The 19,330-nt window shown below is 41.4% G+C and overlaps 1 protein-coding gene across 1 annotated transcript in view; it reads left to right on the plus strand.

The window, feature by feature from the left end:
• The window catches only part of LOC103519177 (vacuolar protein sorting-associated protein 18 homolog), a gene marked incomplete at both ends in the record, with an annotated part of 44,790 nt that overhangs the window by 8,285 nt on the left and 17,175 nt on the right, over nt 1-19,330 (plus strand). Inside the window, 5 exon segments of the mRNA XM_026830762.1 lie at nt 1,689-1,966; nt 3,429-3,612; nt 13,582-13,739; nt 16,425-17,150; nt 17,505-17,630. Coding sequence (XP_026686563.1) covers nt 1,689-1,966; nt 3,429-3,612; nt 13,582-13,739; nt 16,425-17,150; nt 17,505-17,630 — 1,472 coding nt within the window.

The following is a 19,330-nucleotide window of genomic DNA, read 5'->3' on the forward strand; positions in this document are numbered from 1 at the left end:
ATTATTATTATTATTATTATTATTATTATTATTATTATTATTATTATTATTATTATTATTATTATTATTATTATTATTATTATTATTATTATTATTATTATTATTATTATTATTATTATTATTATTATTATTATTATTATTATTATTATTATTATTATTATTATTATTATTATTATTATTATTATTATTATTATTATTATTATTATTATTATTATTATTATTATTATTATTATTATTATTATTATTATTATTATTATTATTATTATTATTATTATTATTATTATTATTATTATTATTATTATTATTATTATTATTATTATTATTATTATTATTATTATTATTATTATTATTATTATTATTATTATTATTATTATTATTATTATTATTATTATTATTATTATTATTATTATTATTATTAATAGTTGGGGGGGGGTGGTGGTGGTAGTGGTCAGTTGGTCACTCATTCACATTTCATAGTTCACAGGTTCACACACTGATCGCTCTATCTCGAGAATCACAACACCTAGAAAGCTGAAATTTGGTAGGAATATTCCTTTTATGATCTAGGTGTGCAATAAGAAAGGATTTTGCGAAAATCTAAACCGATCCTAAGATATGATCAATTTTTGCTTCAAACTCTTGACGTTCGCGCGCCTCCCGGCGCTTGATGAAATAATAAAAAATAAAAAAACAAATGCATTAATTTCTTAATTTGGAATTCAATTTATTTATACAGGGTGTATAAAAAAAACGAGCCACTCGAAATATCTTGAGAATGGTTTTGAATTGCGAAAAACGCTGAAATACTTTATCTGATAGGGGAAGCAGCAAAAATAATTAAAGTTTCCTGAAAGGTGATTTGTGCTTTCAATAGGTCACTTTCATGATTCAGATTGAAATTCGGACCCAAAAGGGAGATTTCAAATTCCGATCCAGATTATGGATCGACCCTCGGGTAAAGCTTTAAATTTTGAAAAATCCATAACTCCGACCCTGGTTATGGGATATGGGATTGACCTCAAACTTTCACCAAAGTACTTTATTTTCCAAGGTCTTTGATTTAGTGTGTTGAAATTTGGGGGTTCCTATTTAAGTTTTCAAAGTTGACCCCCCTGGGGCCGCCACTGATAATGTTTAAAAAATGAAATCCAGCGGAAAATGTTTCCCTCTGAATATAATCAGACACAAGTTTCAGCGTTTTGCGAAAGTCAAGTCAATTCTCGAGATATTTCGAGTAGGTAGCTCGTTTCTTCTGAAATACTCTGTGTATGGTAACTCTTACCATGTATCTGTTCTGCAGTTAGATAGTTAGATTATGGAATTCTCTTCATAGGGATTTAAGGGACTCACAAAGTCTAGGGGCATTCAAGACCTCCTTGGTGAAATATGTATCTTAATTAAAGGCTCACAGTGAAAGAAAAAATTAGTAGTTGGGTGGAAGAGCTCCTCCAGAAGAACCCTGCCACTTTATCTTAATTAAAGGCTCACAGTGAAAGAAAAAATTAGTAGTTGGGTGGAAGAGCTCCTCCAGAAGAACCCTGCCACTTAAAAAAAAAATGTTTCCTCCTGAATATAATGAGACACATGTTTCAGAGCTTTTCGAAATTCAAAACCATTCTCAAGATATTTCGAGTGGCTCGTTCTTTTTCATACACCCTGTATGTTTAATACATTTGAAATATTTTTAGAATCGTACATAGAAGAAAAAAACTTGCTCAAGTTTTCCAAGCTCCAGCTTCTTCATCCTAAGGATCCCACTCGACATAAACTATATGGCTGGTATGTAGACAAAGGTCTTCTCATACAGGAGATGGGCGCGGCGGTAGGATCTAGTCTCATTGAGGTGCCCCCAGGCGTATTATCATTTATATTGACCGAGTTCCATGCTTTGCTCTTATATCCGGATCATGTGACTGGAGTGTCCTTGCTAAGCAAACAGATTGTATTTGAGGACTATTACAACGATGTAAGTATTAGAAACGCATATCAAATCTTTGGAATCTATTCAACATAAATTTCTAAGGATGCTAGCATACAAGCAGGGCAGTAGGATCCTGGATCATGACTACAGTCATAATGGGGGAGTGATGGTCATTTGACTAGTTTCACTAATTAAAAACAAACATAGGTACGAGTAGGTATTCCTACGAAACAAAACCACAACACGACGCTTGAATGTGAAAAGGATCGCTGGAAAAGGACCAAAGGTTTCAAGTTGTGGTAAAAGATGAAACTTACAACTGGGGTAAAATGCACTGGGAGATAGGGGTAAATCCCTATTTCTAATCCTTTACTTCTAATCCTCTGAATACTATGTTTGACATGAAGTAGTGACTGTACATGCAAACAAGCATAGATTAGTTAACGAGAAATTATGGGAGTGATTTTAAATACCTACCTACCTAATAGGATAATAATACATAATAAAAGTTATCTGGACGCGCTCAATTTTTTTTCATTATTTTTGGAGGTCTTATCGTCTCGAAAGCGAAGAGAAGAGAGCAGGATAGAAGAAAGTGAGCCATTCTAAGCACGTTCCTTATCTGTTTCGGATGTCTTAATGTCAACTTTACCGTGTTTAAGAGCTGGCAAACAGATTGTATTTGAGGACTATTACAACGATGTAAGTATTAGAAACGCATATCAAATCTTTGGAATCTATTCAACATAAATTTCCAAGGATGCTAGCATACAAGCAGGGCAGTAGGATCCTGGATCATGACTACAGTCATATAATGCGTGTAAATAAATGAACCGACATATCCCATAATAGCTTGAATTCACCATTTTCCAATACCGTAGTGGGTTTGTACTTGTAATAGGGCACATCATGGAATAAATATGCGAGATAATACAATGAACACTCGCCTACATTCTAAGTTCATATTGAAAAAATCAAGAACAAATATTGGTGAGCACTCTCCTGTGCTCCGGATGCAAAAGTTCGGCAATGAGATCAGCGGTGCAGGAGTTGACGTCTGTTCTTGCTCCTTAACGGAGTTAAGAAACTTCTACTTGATCAGTAAGTGATCAGGATTGCTTTCTGTATTATTTTACTTTCTATTTTTAATTATTATTATTATCTTTTTTTTCTCCTAATACTTTTTATATTTTGTAACTTTTAATTGTTTTTATGTACCAATTTTATGTAATAAAATGGGGATGTAAGTACTACCCCGTAAACTTATTATATATATAAAAAAAAAAATTGTCTCGGTGGGATAAGATAGTATTAACACTCATCTTTTTGTCACTAATACACCAATTTGGAAAAGGCGTAGGATAGAGTACCAAGAGAAGAAATCTGGAGGTGTATGAGAGAAAAGAGAAGTGTGTGAGATTAGTAAAAGACATACATGGTTGAGGGGGCATCAACAAAAATAATTAGTAGTGTAGATCTGATCAAATGTATTTGTTACTTTGTTTAGGCACATGGGCGTTTAGTGGATATTGTTAAGGATAGCATCAAAGGCCGAGTATGGGTGATAGCAGAGCAAGCTGTATTCAGATATAAAGTGGTGCGGGAAGACAGACAGGCGTGGCTAATGTATACAGAACAAGGAGATTGGGTGAGAGCCAAAGCTTTCTGTCAGGATAATCCCGCCAATCTGGGTAAGTTTTTATCCTCCTCAAAAACTCATGTAAAATGAAGATCAAGTTCCTATTAAGGTCAAGACCATTTCCCTCCAAACTTTATTATTCTTACCGTTTCTATCGTAATGGTAATGGTATCGTAATGGTATCTATCGTAATGGTATCGTAACGGTAAGAATAATGTTAATACATAGGGTAAAATGAAGATCAAGTTCCTATTAAGGTCAAGACCATTTCCCTCCAAACTTTATTCCCAATTTTTCGTATTTCAGTGTAAAATGAAGATCAAGTTCCTATTAAGGTCAAGACCATTTCCCTCCAAACTTTATTCCCAATTTTTCGTATTTCAGTTTTTTTTTTTAGAAGAAATAAATAATAGCAATAGTGTCAGTCTTCAAAAAACCGCCCTTAGGAACATTTTCCCCGGATAGATGGGTCGTTTGTACCGTTCCTACGATGATTGTATGGACGTGACATAAATGCCTTGATAATATTAATGACAATGATTTGTTGCTCTTGAGCTTGAGGTACAAAAATATTACAAACGTGCTGTTCATCTGTAGCCCTGGAGTTCGCCGCACCATTCCGCTGCCCATACCCCCCATTGAGGTTGATGGTAATAGGGTAAAAGTGGTCGATTCAGCAAGAAATTTGGGTATCATATTTGATAATGCCTTAAGCTGGGTCGATGAAGTCCCCAGAATCAGAAAAAATGTATTTGGAACCCTCTGGACGTTGAAACGTATTAAAAACTTCACCTCCCAAAATTCAAAAATAAAACTAGTGAAATCTTTCATTCTCCCCAAATTCGAGTATTGTGCTCCCCTGTTACACGGACTGACTTTGGAACTTTCCACATCACTCCAAAGAGCCCAGAACTCCTGTGTCCGTTTTATTAATCACTAGCTGTTGTGCCCGTGCTTCGCCACGGTTTAGAATATTTTAGTAAGAAAAAAATTCTCCGTCAGTAGGAAACGGTCGCGCTGCGCGCTCCCGGGGCTTCACGGTTTGTGCATGAGGTCGCGCTTCGCGCTCCCTTGGCTTCGCCCCTGAAAACTAATATCGTCCCTGAGTCTTGTCTCGAAGAAATGAAAACTCAAAACTGAAAGCGAGAGAAAATATTAAACGTAGGAAAAGTTTTGCTGGCCTCAAAGCGCGCTCCCTTGTTTACGGTCGCGCTGCGCGCTCCCGGGGGCTTCGCGGGGTTGTGCATGCGGTCGCGCTTCGCGCTCCCTCGTTTACGGTCGCGCTGCGGCTCCCGGGGCTTCGCGGGGTTGTGCATGGGGTCGCGCTTCGCGCTCCCTTGTTTACGGTCGCGCTGCGCGCTCCCGGGGCTTCACGGTTTGTGCATGAGGTCGCGCTTCGCGCTCCCTTGGCTTTGCCCCTGAAAACTAATATCGTCCCTTTCTTGTCTCGAAGAAATGAAAACTCAAAACTGAAAGCGAGAGAAAATATTAAACGTAGGAAAAGTTTTGCTGGCCTCAAAGTGTGTTCCCCGGGTATTTCTTATGGGGGGGGACTAAAAAACGTCATTATCTCGGGAACGGTTGGGAATTTTAAAGGTCTGATAATTTTTTTGGGTAGATACGACAATTTCACTGGGGTCTTCGTTTACACTTTTTCGATATCTATCCTATCATAGTTTTCTCTAAACAATTCAGAAAGACATATTTTTTTACATGACCGTCCATATTTCTCTTTTATATATACAGAGTGTTTCAAAAGTCCGGGGACCCTTGAATATTTTTTGAATGGCTAAAGATGGGAACCTGAAATTTGGCATATAGTTATTCCTTATAAAAAACCATTTTTTGCAGTGGTTCTCAAAATTCTGTCTCTGCCAGTGGCGGCTCCAGGGGGGCCAACTTTATTATTTTATTATTATTATTTTTTTTTTTAATGAGAACCCTCCTTTTGTAATACATTTTTGAAAATGTCGTAAAAATTGAAATACAATGGTGAAAAAACAAGATCAATATCATTTGTCGTGGTCAAGGCGCTCGCCTGGTAAACAGGAGGGCGTGGGTTCAATCCCAGCCGAGGTATGGAATACCTACCTCGGTGGTGTAGTGGTCAAGGCGCTCGCCTGGTAAACAGGAGGGCGTGGGTTCAATCCCAGCCGAGGTATGGAATACCTACCTCGGTGGTGTAGTGGTCAAGGCGCTACCTACCTCGGTGGTGTAGTGGTCAAGGCGCTACCTACCTCGGTGGTGTAGTGGTCAAGGCGCTACCTACCTCGGTGGTGTAGTGGTCAAGGCGCTACCTACCTCGGTGGTGTAGTGGTCAAGGCGCTACCTACCTCGGTGGTGTAGTGGTCAAGGCGCTACCTACCTCGGTGGTGTAGTGGTCAAGGCGCTACCTACCTCGGTGGTGTAGTGGTCAAGGCGCTACCTACCTCGGTGGTGTAGTGGTCAAGGCGCTACCTACCTCGGTGGTGTAGTGGTCAAGGCGCTACCTACCTCGGTGGTGTAGTGGTCAAGGCGCTCGCCTGGTAAACAGGAGGGCGTGGGTTCAATCCCAGCCGAGGTATGGAATACCTACCTCGGTGGTGTAGTGGTCAAGGCGCTACCTACCTCGGTGGTGTAGTGGTCAAGGCGCTACCTACCTCGGTGGTGTAGTGGTCAAGGCGCTACCTACCTCGGTGGTGTAGTGGTCAAGGCGCTACCTACCTCGGTGGTGTAGTGGTCAAGGCGCTACCTACCTCGGTGGTGTAGTGGTCAAGGCGCTACCTACCTCGGTGGTGTAGTGGTCAAGGCGCTACCTACCTCGGTGGTGTAGTGGTCAAGGCGCTACCTACCTCGGTGGTGTAGTGGTCAAGGCGCTACCTACCTCGGTGGTGTAGTGGTCAAGGCGCTACCTACCTCGGTGGTGTAGTGGTCAAGGCGCTCGCCTGGTAAACAGGAGGGCGTGGGTTCAATCCCAGCCGAGGTATGGAATACCTACCTCGGTGGTGTAGTGGTCAAGGCGCTACCTACCTCGGTGGTGTAGTGGTCAAGGCGCTACCTACCTCGGTGGTGTAGTGGTCAAGGCGCTACCTACCTCGGTGGTGTAGTGGTCAAGGCGCTACCTACCTCGGTGGTGTAGTGGTCAAGGCGCTACCTACCTCGGTGGTGTAGTGGTCAAGGCGCTACCTACCTCGGTGGTGTAGTGGTCAAGGCGCTACCTACCTCGGTGGTGTAGTGGTCAAGGCGCTACCTACCTCGGTGGTGTAGTGGTCAAGGCGCTACCTACCTCGGTGGTGTAGTGGTCAAGGCGCTACCTACCTCGGTGGTGTAGTGGTCAAGGCGCTCGCCTGGTAAACAGGAGGGCGTGGGTTCAATCCCAGCCGAGGTATGGAATACCTACCTCGGTGGTGTAGTGGTCAAGGCGCTACCTACCTCGGTGGTGTAGTGGTCAAGGCGCTACCTACCTCGGTGGTGTAGTGGTCAAGGCGCTACCTACCTCGGTGGTGTAGTGGTCAAGGCGCTACCTACCTCGGTGGTGTAGTGGTCAAGGCGCTACCTACCTCGGTGGTGTAGTGGTCAAGGCGCTACCTACCTCGGTGGTGTAGTGGTCAAGGCGCTACCTACCTCGGTGGTGTAGTGGTCAAGGCGCTACCTACCTCGGTGGTGTAGTGGTCAAGGCGCTACCTACCTCGGTGGTGTAGTGGTCAAGGCGCTACCTACCTCGGTGGTGTAGTGGTCAAGGCGCTCGCCTGGTAAACAGGAGGGCGTGGGTTCAATCCCAGCCGAGGTATGGAATACCTACCTCGGTGGTGTAGTGGTCAAGGCGCTACCTACCTCGGTGGTGTAGTGGTCAAGGCGCTACCTACCTCGGTGGTGTAGTGGTCAAGGCGCTACCTACCTCGGTGGTGTAGTGGTCAAGGCGCTACCTACCTCGGTGGTGTAGTGGTCAAGGCGCTACCTACCTCGGTGGTGTAGTGGTCAAGGCGCTACCTACCTCGGTGGTGTAGTGGTCAAGGCGCTACCTACCTCGGTGGTGTAGTGGTCAAGGCGCTACCTACCTCGGTGGTGTAGTGGTCAAGGCGCTACCTACCTCGGTGGTGTAGTGGTCAAGGCGCTACCTACCTCGGTGGTGTAGTGGTCAAGGCGCTCGCCTGGTAAACAGGAGGGCGTGGGTTCAATCCCAGCCGAGGTATGGAATACCTACCTCGGTGGTGTAGTGGTCAAGGCGCTACCTACCTCGGTGGTGTAGTGGTCAAGGCGCTACCTACCTCGGTGGTGTAGTGGTCAAGGCGCTACCTACCTCGGTGGTGTAGTGGTCAAGGCGCTACCTACCTCGGTGGTGTAGTGGTCAAGGCGCTACCTACCTCGGTGGTGTAGTGGTCAAGGCGCTACCTACCTCGGTGGTGTAGTGGTCAAGGCGCTACCTACCTCGGTGGTGTAGTGGTCAAGGCGCTACCTACCTCGGTGGTGTAGTGGTCAAGGCGCTACCTACCTCGGTGGTGTAGTGGTCAAGGCGCTACCTACCTCGGTGGTGTAGTGGTCAAGGCGCTCGCCTGGTAAACAGGAGGGCGTGGGTTCAATCCCAGCCGAGGTATGGAATACCTACCTCGGTGGTGTAGTGGTCAAGGCGCTACCTACCTCGGTGGTGTAGTGGTCAAGGCGCTACCTACCTCGGTGGTGTAGTGGTCAAGGCGCTACCTACCTCGGTGGTGTAGTGGTCAAGGCGCTACCTACCTCGGTGGTGTAGTGGTCAAGGCGCTACCTACCTCGGTGGTGTAGTGGTCAAGGCGCTACCTACCTCGGTGGTGTAGTGGTCAAGGCGCTACCTACCTCGGTGGTGTAGTGGTCAAGGCGCTACCTACCTCGGTGGTGTAGTGGTCAAGGCGCTACCTACCTCGGTGGTGTAGTGGTCAAGGCGCTACCTACCTCGGTGGTGTAGTGGTCAAGGCGCTCGCCTGGTAAACAGGAGGGCGTGGGTTCAATCCCAGCCGAGGTATGGAATACCTACCTCGGTGGTGTAGTGGTCAAGGCGCTACCTACCTCGGTGGTGTAGTGGTCAAGGCGCTACCTACCTCGGTGGTGTAGTGGTCAAGGCGCTACCTACCTCGGTGGTGTAGTGGTCAAGGCGCTACCTACCTCGGTGGTGTAGTGGTCAAGGCGCTACCTACCTCGGTGGTGTAGTGGTCAAGGCGCTACCTACCTCGGTGGTGTAGTGGTCAAGGCGCTACCTACCTCGGTGGTGTAGTGGTCAAGGCGCTACCTACCTCGGTGGTGTAGTGGTCAAGGCGCTACCTACCTCGGTGGTGTAGTGGTCAAGGCGCTACCTACCTCGGTGGTGTAGTGGTCAAGGCGCTCGCCTGGTAAACAGGAGGGCGTGGGTTCAATCCCAGCCGAGGTATGGAATACCTACCTCGGTGGTGTAGTGGTCAAGGCGCTACCTACCTCGGTGGTGTAGTGGTCAAGGCGCTACCTACCTCGGTGGTGTAGTGGTCAAGGCGCTACCTACCTCGGTGGTGTAGTGGTCAAGGCGCTACCTACCTCGGTGGTGTAGTGGTCAAGGCGCTACCTACCTCGGTGGTGTAGTGGTCAAGGCGCTACCTACCTCGGTGGTGTAGTGGTCAAGGCGCTACCTACCTCGGTGGTGTAGTGGTCAAGGCGCTACCTACCTCGGTGGTGTAGTGGTCAAGGCGCTACCTACCTCGGTGGTGTAGTGGTCAAGGCGCTACCTACCTCGGTGGTGTAGTGGTCAAGGCGCTCGCCTGGTAAACAGGAGGGCGTGGGTTCAATCCCAGCCGAGGTATGGAATACCTACCTCGGTGGTGTAGTGGTCAAGGCGCTACCTACCTCGGTGGATTTTTTTAATCGATTTATCTCGGGATCTAGAAGTCGTAGAAGAAAAAGAAAAATTCCGTTGTTCCTCATTTTTCCTGATCTATGACTTTGAAACATCACCCAAGTAAGCGCAACTGATCTATTATAAAATACTACTAGGTTATCAAAACAACACTGGAAATTTAGCCATGTGTATTCGGACCAAAATTTTGTGCGAGTCGTAGAAGAAAAAGAAAAATTCCGTTGTTCCTCATTTTTCCTGATCTATGACTTTGAAACATCACCCAAGTAAGCGCAACTGATCCATTATAAAATACTACTAGGTTATCAAAACAACACTGGAAATTTAGCCATGTGTATTCGGACCAAAATTTTGTGCTCTCGATCTTGATTTTAACAAAAAATTGTTTATCGATTAAAAATAAAAAAGTAATGGTCTAAAAAGTGACATCAGGTCTGTAGTTTTTTTATTATGGAACTTTATTTCTCATATTATAATATGGTACATGGTAAGTTTCCAATTATGGGCTATTAATAGCAAACATAATTGTTGTTCATGATGTTGTTGCTTTGATGTGAAGTTAATGTGAAAGGAATCTTCTTAGCAGGCGACAGTTCTCAAGTAAGACAGATTTTTGAATTTTGTGGACGAGATATTGTGGCAGGTCAATTGTAACGGAATGAGTGGTGTGGTTGTATGCAATAAGTGCATACTTTACCTTTGTAGTTAGAGAATCCCTTTTGAACTCATCGCGATTATTCAATAGCCGAATATGTTCAATCAACGTAGAGTGGAATCTTTCTATGACACCGTTTGATTCCGGGTGTTGAGAGGAAGTAAAGTGAATATTGATCTTGTGGAGAGAGAGAAATTCCCTCACTGTTGAGTTTTTAAATTCGCACCCATTATCTGAGACTATCATGCTTTGGATACCATGATGAGAAAAACTTTCTAACAGCTTATCTACAATTTCCGAGGCTTGCGCCGATCTAAGCATGTAAGCTTGGGCAAACTTGGAGAATGGGTCAATCAGTGTAAGAAATTTGGTTTTTTCTAGGGAAATGGTGTCGGCATGAATAACTTCGAATGGTTTTATAGTTATGGGTGTCATGTTGTGTGTAAGTTTTAAGGGGTTTCGATCGAATTTGATTTTTTGGCATATTTCGCAATGGTTTATTTAGTCCTGAACGTATTTAGTTATATTGGGCCAATAGTATTTTTCCCTAATTTGTCTCCTCAACACCTCTGTGATTGGTTTTCCCATCATGATGATTCTTAATAACCTTTGTCTTTTTGTCCTCCTCTGTTACATCCGTTAGAAGTTTAGAGCACTTTACGATGTTAATTTGTGAGTTCTTAAAATACTTCTGTAAAACTCGCGATAAGTCTTTATATAAGTCGTCATTCTTGAAGAGGATGTGATACTTTACCTTAGGGGCGATGTGAGTTTTAAGGAAGTCAATTAGTTGATTTTCCAGGTTATTTGGAGAAAACCCCACATATCTTCTCTGCTTATCTTTGTGAATAAATTTTACGTTTCTTAATGCGCATTCTTTAGGTGTGTTACTTAGTGAGAGGATAATCTGGTTTCTCCCTACACTTCAGGTCAATCTAGATATCTTCCTGGCATTACCTCAAGTCACGGTAAGAGAACAGGAGCAATACAGAAAGCTTCAGGTCAATCTAGACCTAATAGGAATACCTACTTACGGGTGTTCTTCACTGGAATGTACGGTGTTGATTAAATCGGGGTCGTCTTCCTCCGCGCTCAGTTCGAGGTTATGCTCCGGGGTGTCAGTATCTTGAATGAACACTCCTACATTTTCATCCGTACAAAGTCTTTCGTACGCTTCATCCACAAATTTGTCAAGATCCACAAAGTCGTCCATGTTTTGGTTCGGGTCAGGTTCCGGAAAAAGCGATTGTGCATCTTCTGATTTATCCTGGGTTGTGGTCTCGTTCATGTTGAGTTCTAATCTAGACAATGTGTCGGCGTTCGTGTTTTGGGAACCTTTTTTGTATATGATCTCGTAATCATATTTTATGGAAAAAAAAAAAAAAAAAAAAAAAAAAAATACAGAAATGGCTATGATTTTGTCAGTTCCAATTTTTCACCTGTGTGTAGTACTGTGTAGTCTTAATTAATAATAACAATAATCAACCCAATCCTCCGATAGTAATTTTGCTCTCATTTGAAAACGACAAATGATATTGATCTCGTTTTTTCCCCATTGTATTTTAATTTTTACGACGTTTTCAAAAATGTATTACAAAAGGGGGGTTCTCATTAAAAAAAAATAAAGTTGGCCCCCCTGGAGCCGCCACTGGCAGAGATAGAATTTTGAGAACCACTGCAAAAAATGGTTTTTTTTATGAGATATAACTATATGCCAAATTTCAGATTCCCATCTTTAGCCGTTCAAAAAATATTCAGGGGTCCCCAGACTTTTGAAACGCTCTGTATAGATGTCAGGCGCCGGGAGCACATTACACCGTACTACAACAGGCTCCGATGGCTCAGGATAGAAGATAGAAGGCGTATCCTAACACTCTCCGTGCTCTACAAACTCCTAAAATCCCGTTCCCCTCCTTATCTGTACGAAAAGTATCAATTTCGTACAGACGTGAGTTCCAGAGACACTAGATCCCACGAACTCCTCCTAGATAAACCGCGGCACCACACCCAATCCTACTCCATTTTCTTGATGATATCATTTAAATAAATATTTAATAAATCAAATTTATTCTGCGACATTGTTCTTACATTAACATGTAATATGTTAAAATTATTTTTGTTGTTTTTCATTTCTTCATTTTTCCATTCTTCAATGTTTTCGTAAATTTTAGTTTCAAAATTAATATTCAAATCTTCAATATCTTCAAAATTCATAAAATATGTTTAAAATACTTCAACTTATTTAAAAAAATATTATTGATGAGAAACAAATGAACATATTTGAATGAAAATTGTTCTTAAACAATTTTCTTTAGATCTTCTTTAGTATTCAAATTAATCACCACACTCCTTTCATCTTTTCTTATAAATATCTTACCATTTCTGGTCCAGAGGAATTTATAATTCCTTTCAGTCTTCATTTGTCTAGCTTGGAACATGATTTCTTTCCTCTGTCTAGTTAAATGATCATTTACATATATTGGTCTATCCAAACCTATAGGTACGTGTACATTAATATCATTTGTTGACAATCTTGCACTTTTTGCTTTTTGTATAACACCTTCTTTCATTTGTCTTGTCAAAAATTGGACAACTATTGGTTCTGGATTGTTCGTCGATCTGGTCGGAATTCGATGTATCGCATCAATATCTTCTTCCTTTATGGGGACGTCAATTTTGTTTCCAATGGTTTTAACAATCTCTTTCAAATTTTCATTCGGTTGCTTTGGTACTCCGTCAATCTGTATATTCTTATTTCTCGTGTATTGTTGCAATTCCTCCATACTACATTCCAGTTCTTGGACTTTCGTCTTCAGCATCTTGTTTTCATTTTCAAGTTTCTCCTGTTTTTCCGACATAGTATTTAGAACATTTTGAATTGAACCCATCTTTTTAATGATATCATCCAACTTTCCGTTGCTGAAATTCAAGCTTTCCTCGAAATCCCTCAACTCTTTCTTTATCTCCTTCTTAAAATCCTGGAATAGTTTCTTCATGCTTTTCTCCAACTTGACATATCCATTCTCTTCTTCCATTTCCGATTCACTACTAGATATTTCAACTCTTGGTTTAATCACTTTTGACGTTCTTGCCGTAGTTTTCACAGTCTCAGTTTTCTGGCTTCCCTTGGTCTTTGTCATATTTAGACAAGACTAGAACAATCACCAGTGGTGTAGAGACAAAAGTGGTGAAAATTGAACTTTCAAATTAGAAAATTTTAAATTGCTGAGGAGCAAAAATTTTCTATCTGGAGAGCCCTAGACTTCTTACGAAGGCCAGGGTTCTTTTAGGACTGATTTCTTTGACTTCTTTAGGTGTTGTAATCATCCTTGAGAAGTAAAGCAGTCGTTTGTGAGAGGCAACACCACATTCACACATGATGTGTTCTGCCGTTTCTGGTGCCTCTTTGCATAGACGACAGGTGGGTGTCCCAGCTATATCAGGTATCAGCCAATAGAACATCCACTGTTAATTGTGTAGTGTGTTCATTGCTTAATTTTTTTTTTTGTTTCTGAATGTTTTATTTGTATTAGATGTGGTAACTCAAAAGCAAGCCGAGTCCAATTTCAACTCTGGTGAATATGAGGCCAGCGCACTCTTATGGGCTAGAACTCAAGCTAGTCTCGAGGATATAGCTCTTAGATTTCTGCAAGTATGGCAGGTGGATGCTCTGAGAACCTATCTCAAAAAGGTAAAATAGAGATTTGTCCTATGTGTCTTGTAAACACCGAGTTTTGTAAACAGGATACATTTTGATGATAAGAAGACTAACACTAGTTGCATAAAGTTTTTCACGGGATTTGAACAGTCTGACATTCTTGAATTTTTTCCCCCATCAAAAAATGGCAAAATTCCACTCAGAGGCCCTCTTTCAGCTAACCATTGAAAACACATAAGTGGCCAGTGGTAGCAAGTGTGGTGACGTCATTACACCCAAAGCAAAGAGTGAGAAATCACCTCTGTGCTGCTGCTGCCTCTTTGCGCACAGAGAAATAAACGAGACCTTGTTTAGACTGCTGGGGTAAAGGGACTTTTTAGTCTCATTCGAGCAGGATAAACAAGGTATATTCTATTCTAAAACGCCTAAAGATGTTTAAATAGGGTGACATTACAATTCGTCTCAAATTACCTGAGTAAACCGTTTTGATAGCCTTATTCGTCCCAAAGAAGAAAAAATTAAGGTTTGAAATTTTCATAGCCCGATTCGTTTCAAAACTGAAAATAAAGAACAAAGAACTACAGGGACTGTACAAACTCTATCATTCCCAACTGGCTGAAATTTCATTTTCCAACAGAAACGCGTAAAAAGGACTCTGTAGTCTGTAGGTACCTCTACTGATTAAATTATGTGTAAATACATACTTAGGACAAAGGAGTGAGATCCTCCACAAAAACACAAATGTAAAAAAAGGCCAAGTTCCTATCCAAAAATGTCGGCCTATAAAAGTGGTGAAATCAGAAAATTAAGGCAATGTCTGCATTCCCATTTTTTAGTGCCTTCTGAAAATGCTGAATCTTAATTCCTTCAAGCTTCTCTCAATTTCAACTTGGGTGTTTTTCCTTCGGGTTTCACGTTCAATTATTTATTTATTTCAGTAGGGATATCATAGCCAAGTTGAAATTGAGAGAAGGTTGAAGGAATTAAGATGCAGCATTCTCAATTCTCAGTAGGCACGAAAAAATGGGAATGCAGACTTGGCCCTAATTTTCTGATCACTTTTGTAGGCCGACATTTTTGGATAGGAACTTGGCCTTTTTTTTACATCAGTGTTTTTTGGGGGATTTGGGTGTTCTTCTACCGTAACTTTTACTAAAAAGAGGCTACCACCTACCACATAAATAGACGGTTTTGTTTTGATTTGAAGTTGAAATTTGTTTCGAACATGAAGATGGACCTGAATGCCTAAATGAATTATAGTTGTAGTTTGTTTCTATATAACTCATTTAATTGTATTTCTACTTGTATCTCGTACGGGACTCAATCTGTGTATTGACTCTGAATTTGGGACTGGATCCGTAGTCGACTACTTGAGTAAAACCACTCGGACTCAATACGTTAGCGTCCGGTCGGAGGGTCAAATAATATTTAGAAGCAGGTAACCCAAGGGTCAAGGAAAAAGGGGCTGTCCCCAATTAGGTATCAGCCAATTGGTATTGGTATAAGTAGGGCCATCGGCTTTAATTAACACCGTTGGTCACTGGGACCTGGCTAGATCTTTTGTGACATTCCCTTTATTTTTACTAGAAGAGCCCTAGACTTCTTACGAAGGCCAGGGTTCTTTTAGGACTGATTTCTTTGACTGATTTCTTTGACTTCTTCAATCTTTTTTGGATTTGGCTTTACGCCCTGTGGGGTGATTACGATTACGTGCCCAAGGAAATTAACGTCTTTCTTTAAAAATTCGCTTGTCCATTTGTAGTTTCAAGTTCGCGTTTTTCAATCTTTCGAAAACAAGTCTCAAGTTTTGCACATGTTCTTGCAAACTCGTACCGAATACCAGTATGTCGTCTAAGTATACCACGCATACGTTGTTGATCAGCCCTCTCAGGATCTGTTCCATTTTCCATAACTAACTCTCTGGAAGGTGGCTGGACTGTTCCTCATTCCCATCGAAAGACGGAGGAATTCAAAATGGCCGTGTTCCGTATAAAAGCTGTTTTTGGAATGCTTGCTTCGTCCACCTCTATTTGGCAAAATCCAGAGGCCAGGTCCAAGGTGCTAAAGTAGTGATATTGACCCAGTTTGTCGAGAAGATCGTTAATATTTCTCCACTTCCTCTTGCCAGAGGCATCCATCTTTTTGGGTACTACCCACAAAGGTGAGGACCATGGAGAGTTGGAAGGACGAATTATCTCGTCATCTAACATCTTCTGAATCTGTTGTTGAACTTCGGCTTTGTGCACGTGAGGGTATCTGTAGGTCTTCGTGTGCACTGGCACTTCGTCTGTTGTGTGAATGTGATGCTTTACAGCATTCGTGAATGACCAGGGATAAATAAGTTTCTCGAGAACCGCTCAGAATTTTAAAAAGAAAAAAAATCGACGACACCTATTTCAAAAAATTTTGGGGTATCAATTTTTTCAATATGAACATGCGGTTCCGGCCTCCCCTTGTGATCGCAATCGGCCGCAACTTAAAAATCTTGAATCAGAAAGCCCTACTTGTGACACATTATATTAAAGGCCTTAAAAAACGTAGTATGTGGGTACAAGTTTGAGCTCGATCCGACAACTAGGGCCAAAGTTATGGCTTTTTCAATTTTTAATTTTTCCATGTTCTTCCGCCATTAGGGAAAACAATTATGGGAAATTCTCTGTAAACACCCTGTATTTATGAAAAAAATATTCATAAAAGGCACAAATATGTTTTCTCTAGAAATTGGAGCGACTCCGTAATGAAGATAAGACGCAGATCACTATGATTGTAATGTGGGTTATGGAACTTTACCTCTATGAACTGGGAGAACTAAGAAATACGGGACAGGAAACGTCGGAGCAATACAGAATGCTTCAGGTCAACCTAGATATCTTCCTGGCATTGCCTCAAGTCACGGTAAGAGAACAGGAGCAATACAGAATGCTTCAGGTCAATCTAGAATATCTAGATATCTTCCTGGCATTACCTCAAGTCACGGTAAGAGAACAGGAGCAATACAGAAAGCTTCAGGTCAATCTAGAATATCTAGATATCTTCCTGGCATTACCTCAGGTCACGGTAAGAGAACAGGAGCAATACAGAATGCTTCAGGTCAACCTAGATATCTTCCTGGCATTGCCTCAAGTCACGGTAAGAGAACAGGAGCAATACAGAATGCTTCAGGTCAATCTAGAATATCTAGATATCTTCCTGGCATTACCTCAAGTCACGGTAAGAGAACAGGAGCAATACAGAATGCTTCAGGTCAATCTAGATATCTTCCTGGCATTACCTCAAGTCACGGTAAGAAAACAGGAGCAATACAGAATGCTTCAGGTCAATCTAGAATATCTAGATATCTTCCTGGCATTACCTCAAGTCACGGTAAGAGAACAGGAGCAATACAGAATGCTTCAGGTCAATCTAGAATATCTAGATATCTTCCTGGCATTGCCTCAAGTCACGGTAAGAGAACAGGAGCAATACAGAATGCTTCAGGTCAATCTAGATATCTTCCTGGCATTACCTCAAGTCACGGTAAGAAAACAGGAGCAGTACAGAAAGAATGCTTCAGGTCAATCTATGGATCTTCCTTTTATAAAATTCCAGAGATCACCATTAAATGTCCCCCAAAAAGTTAGAACAATCAGCGAAAACACGAATGTATCGTTTATTTTGGACACCCTGTATACAAATAGAACAAAAATTGAGGAATAATAAAATGAAATTTTGTTTGATCAAGGGTGGGGTTAATGCCTATGGCTATGGCATTCTCGACTATTACTAAGACTCATATGATTTCCATTCATTCATCCCTAGGAATTCGTGAACAATCACAAAACCACAGTATATGACCTGATAGCAAGTCATGGGGATAAGAAGAACTTGATCAAACTTACGATAGCAACCAAGGATTTTGAACGCAATATTCGACATTTGTTGCAGGTAAAATAATTTAGGGTGTTTTTTTAGAGGTTTGTTTTTAAAATGCTATAAAAGACATTCTACGAAAATTGGCGGAACGCTCGTATTTTTTGGTTTTTCTCAAACTGCTGTTTCGGGAAAGTCATTATTAATGTTATTTTCTGTAAAGTTTAAAACTTATTCCACAAGACCGCATACCTACATACGTAATCTGCGAGTAAAAAAAGAAAAATCAAAAGGAACTAATGGTAAAAAAGGAAATTTTCTTCTTCTTCTTCTTCTTCTTCTTCTTCTTCTTCTTTCTTCCTAATGTTATAAGTTCCGTCTACGGCTACTAACCGCTCTCGGTATGTTCACGGTATATATATCTATGTCCACTGATATGTCCTGACACCCCTTAATGTCTCCGTATTTTGAATACAGTGTATGAGACTTCGACATACTTTCCTAATTCTTTTTCTGTTTTCCAATTCCTTTCTTGGTCATAAAGACTGTTAGTTGTATATGTCTTATATTTTTCGGCCCTCCCTTGTTGTTTTCCATATTTATTTTTCTGGTTGACGAGCTCTTCATGGTTCTTTTTCTTTTTCTGGACATGTGTTTATTAATATTTAAATTTTTCTTTGTATTCTCTTTTCTGCATGCTGGGCACAGGGACTGCTCTATACCTGCAACCAGACGCCTACCGCCCTTTTTGTTTTTTTTTTTTTGGCCTCTCATACTTTTTAATATTCACTATGTCCTGTACATGCTATCGTTGTTGTTGTTTATTCTTCTTCTACACTATGTAGGACACTTCTAGTCTGACGTAGTCCAGGCCGGAATCACTTTTATGGAATTATACTACACTTCTAATCTCTTATTCTGCACTACGATTGTGTCACCACTTTATTTCTTTATTAAGCGCTACTACCAGGCATAACACGCCCTTCTCACACTTTTCTTTTGTCTGTTTTCTCTGTTCTACCTCTCTTCCGCAATCTTCTGTTCCCTGAGTTCAGTTATCTTGGTCTGACATGTTTACTTGAAAACCTCAACTTTGACGACTCTTCTAGGTAGATCCACCGAAACCAAGCGTTACGGTGGCATCTGTTCAAGATTACATCAGAGTACTAAAGGGTAACCTGTGAATACCGCTCGGCTAACGCTATGGTGGTTCTATATGCACCGCACCTTACTTTTTTTCTTCTACTGTTGCCTTACAACACGCTATCTTCCTACTTACTACTCTAACTTTCCCTTTTATGTATTCTGCCAAACAAGTACTAGGACGTTACTAGATACACAGCGCTCCTGTACCGTTACTTCTTCCATGTGCTTTTCTCCGACCTTCACGCCTTACGCATAAACTCCACATCAGAACCTCAGTGTCCTACCTGTCTTATTCCTTACTTCACTAGTCTTGTTCAGCGTAATTTTCACTGTCTTCAATGGTTACTTCGTATGTTCTTGCTTACATGTTAGATACTAGTACACTAATTCTTTCCCAAGTAAACTTCTAATATAACCTTTCTTTCACTACGTCTTATGTGTTTCACGCCCTGGCGTAACTGCGTTGAACTAGCTGGTTTCTTTTAACGCTTCTTAACGCGCTTTATTGTCTAGACTCACGTTCCCTAAACTCACCTACTACCACCTGTGACTCCATTGAAAAAAAAGAGGATTTTTAAAACTGTGGTAAAAACCTTGTCCATGAAATCTTTTCTTGTGTCTTGTAATTA

This window comes from Diaphorina citri, unplaced genomic scaffold, assembly GCF_000475195.1.
Source record: "Diaphorina citri unplaced genomic scaffold, Diaci psyllid genome assembly version 1.1 scaffold2589, whole genome shotgun sequence".
Lineage (NCBI taxonomy): Eukaryota > Metazoa > Arthropoda > Insecta > Hemiptera > Psyllidae > Diaphorina > Diaphorina citri.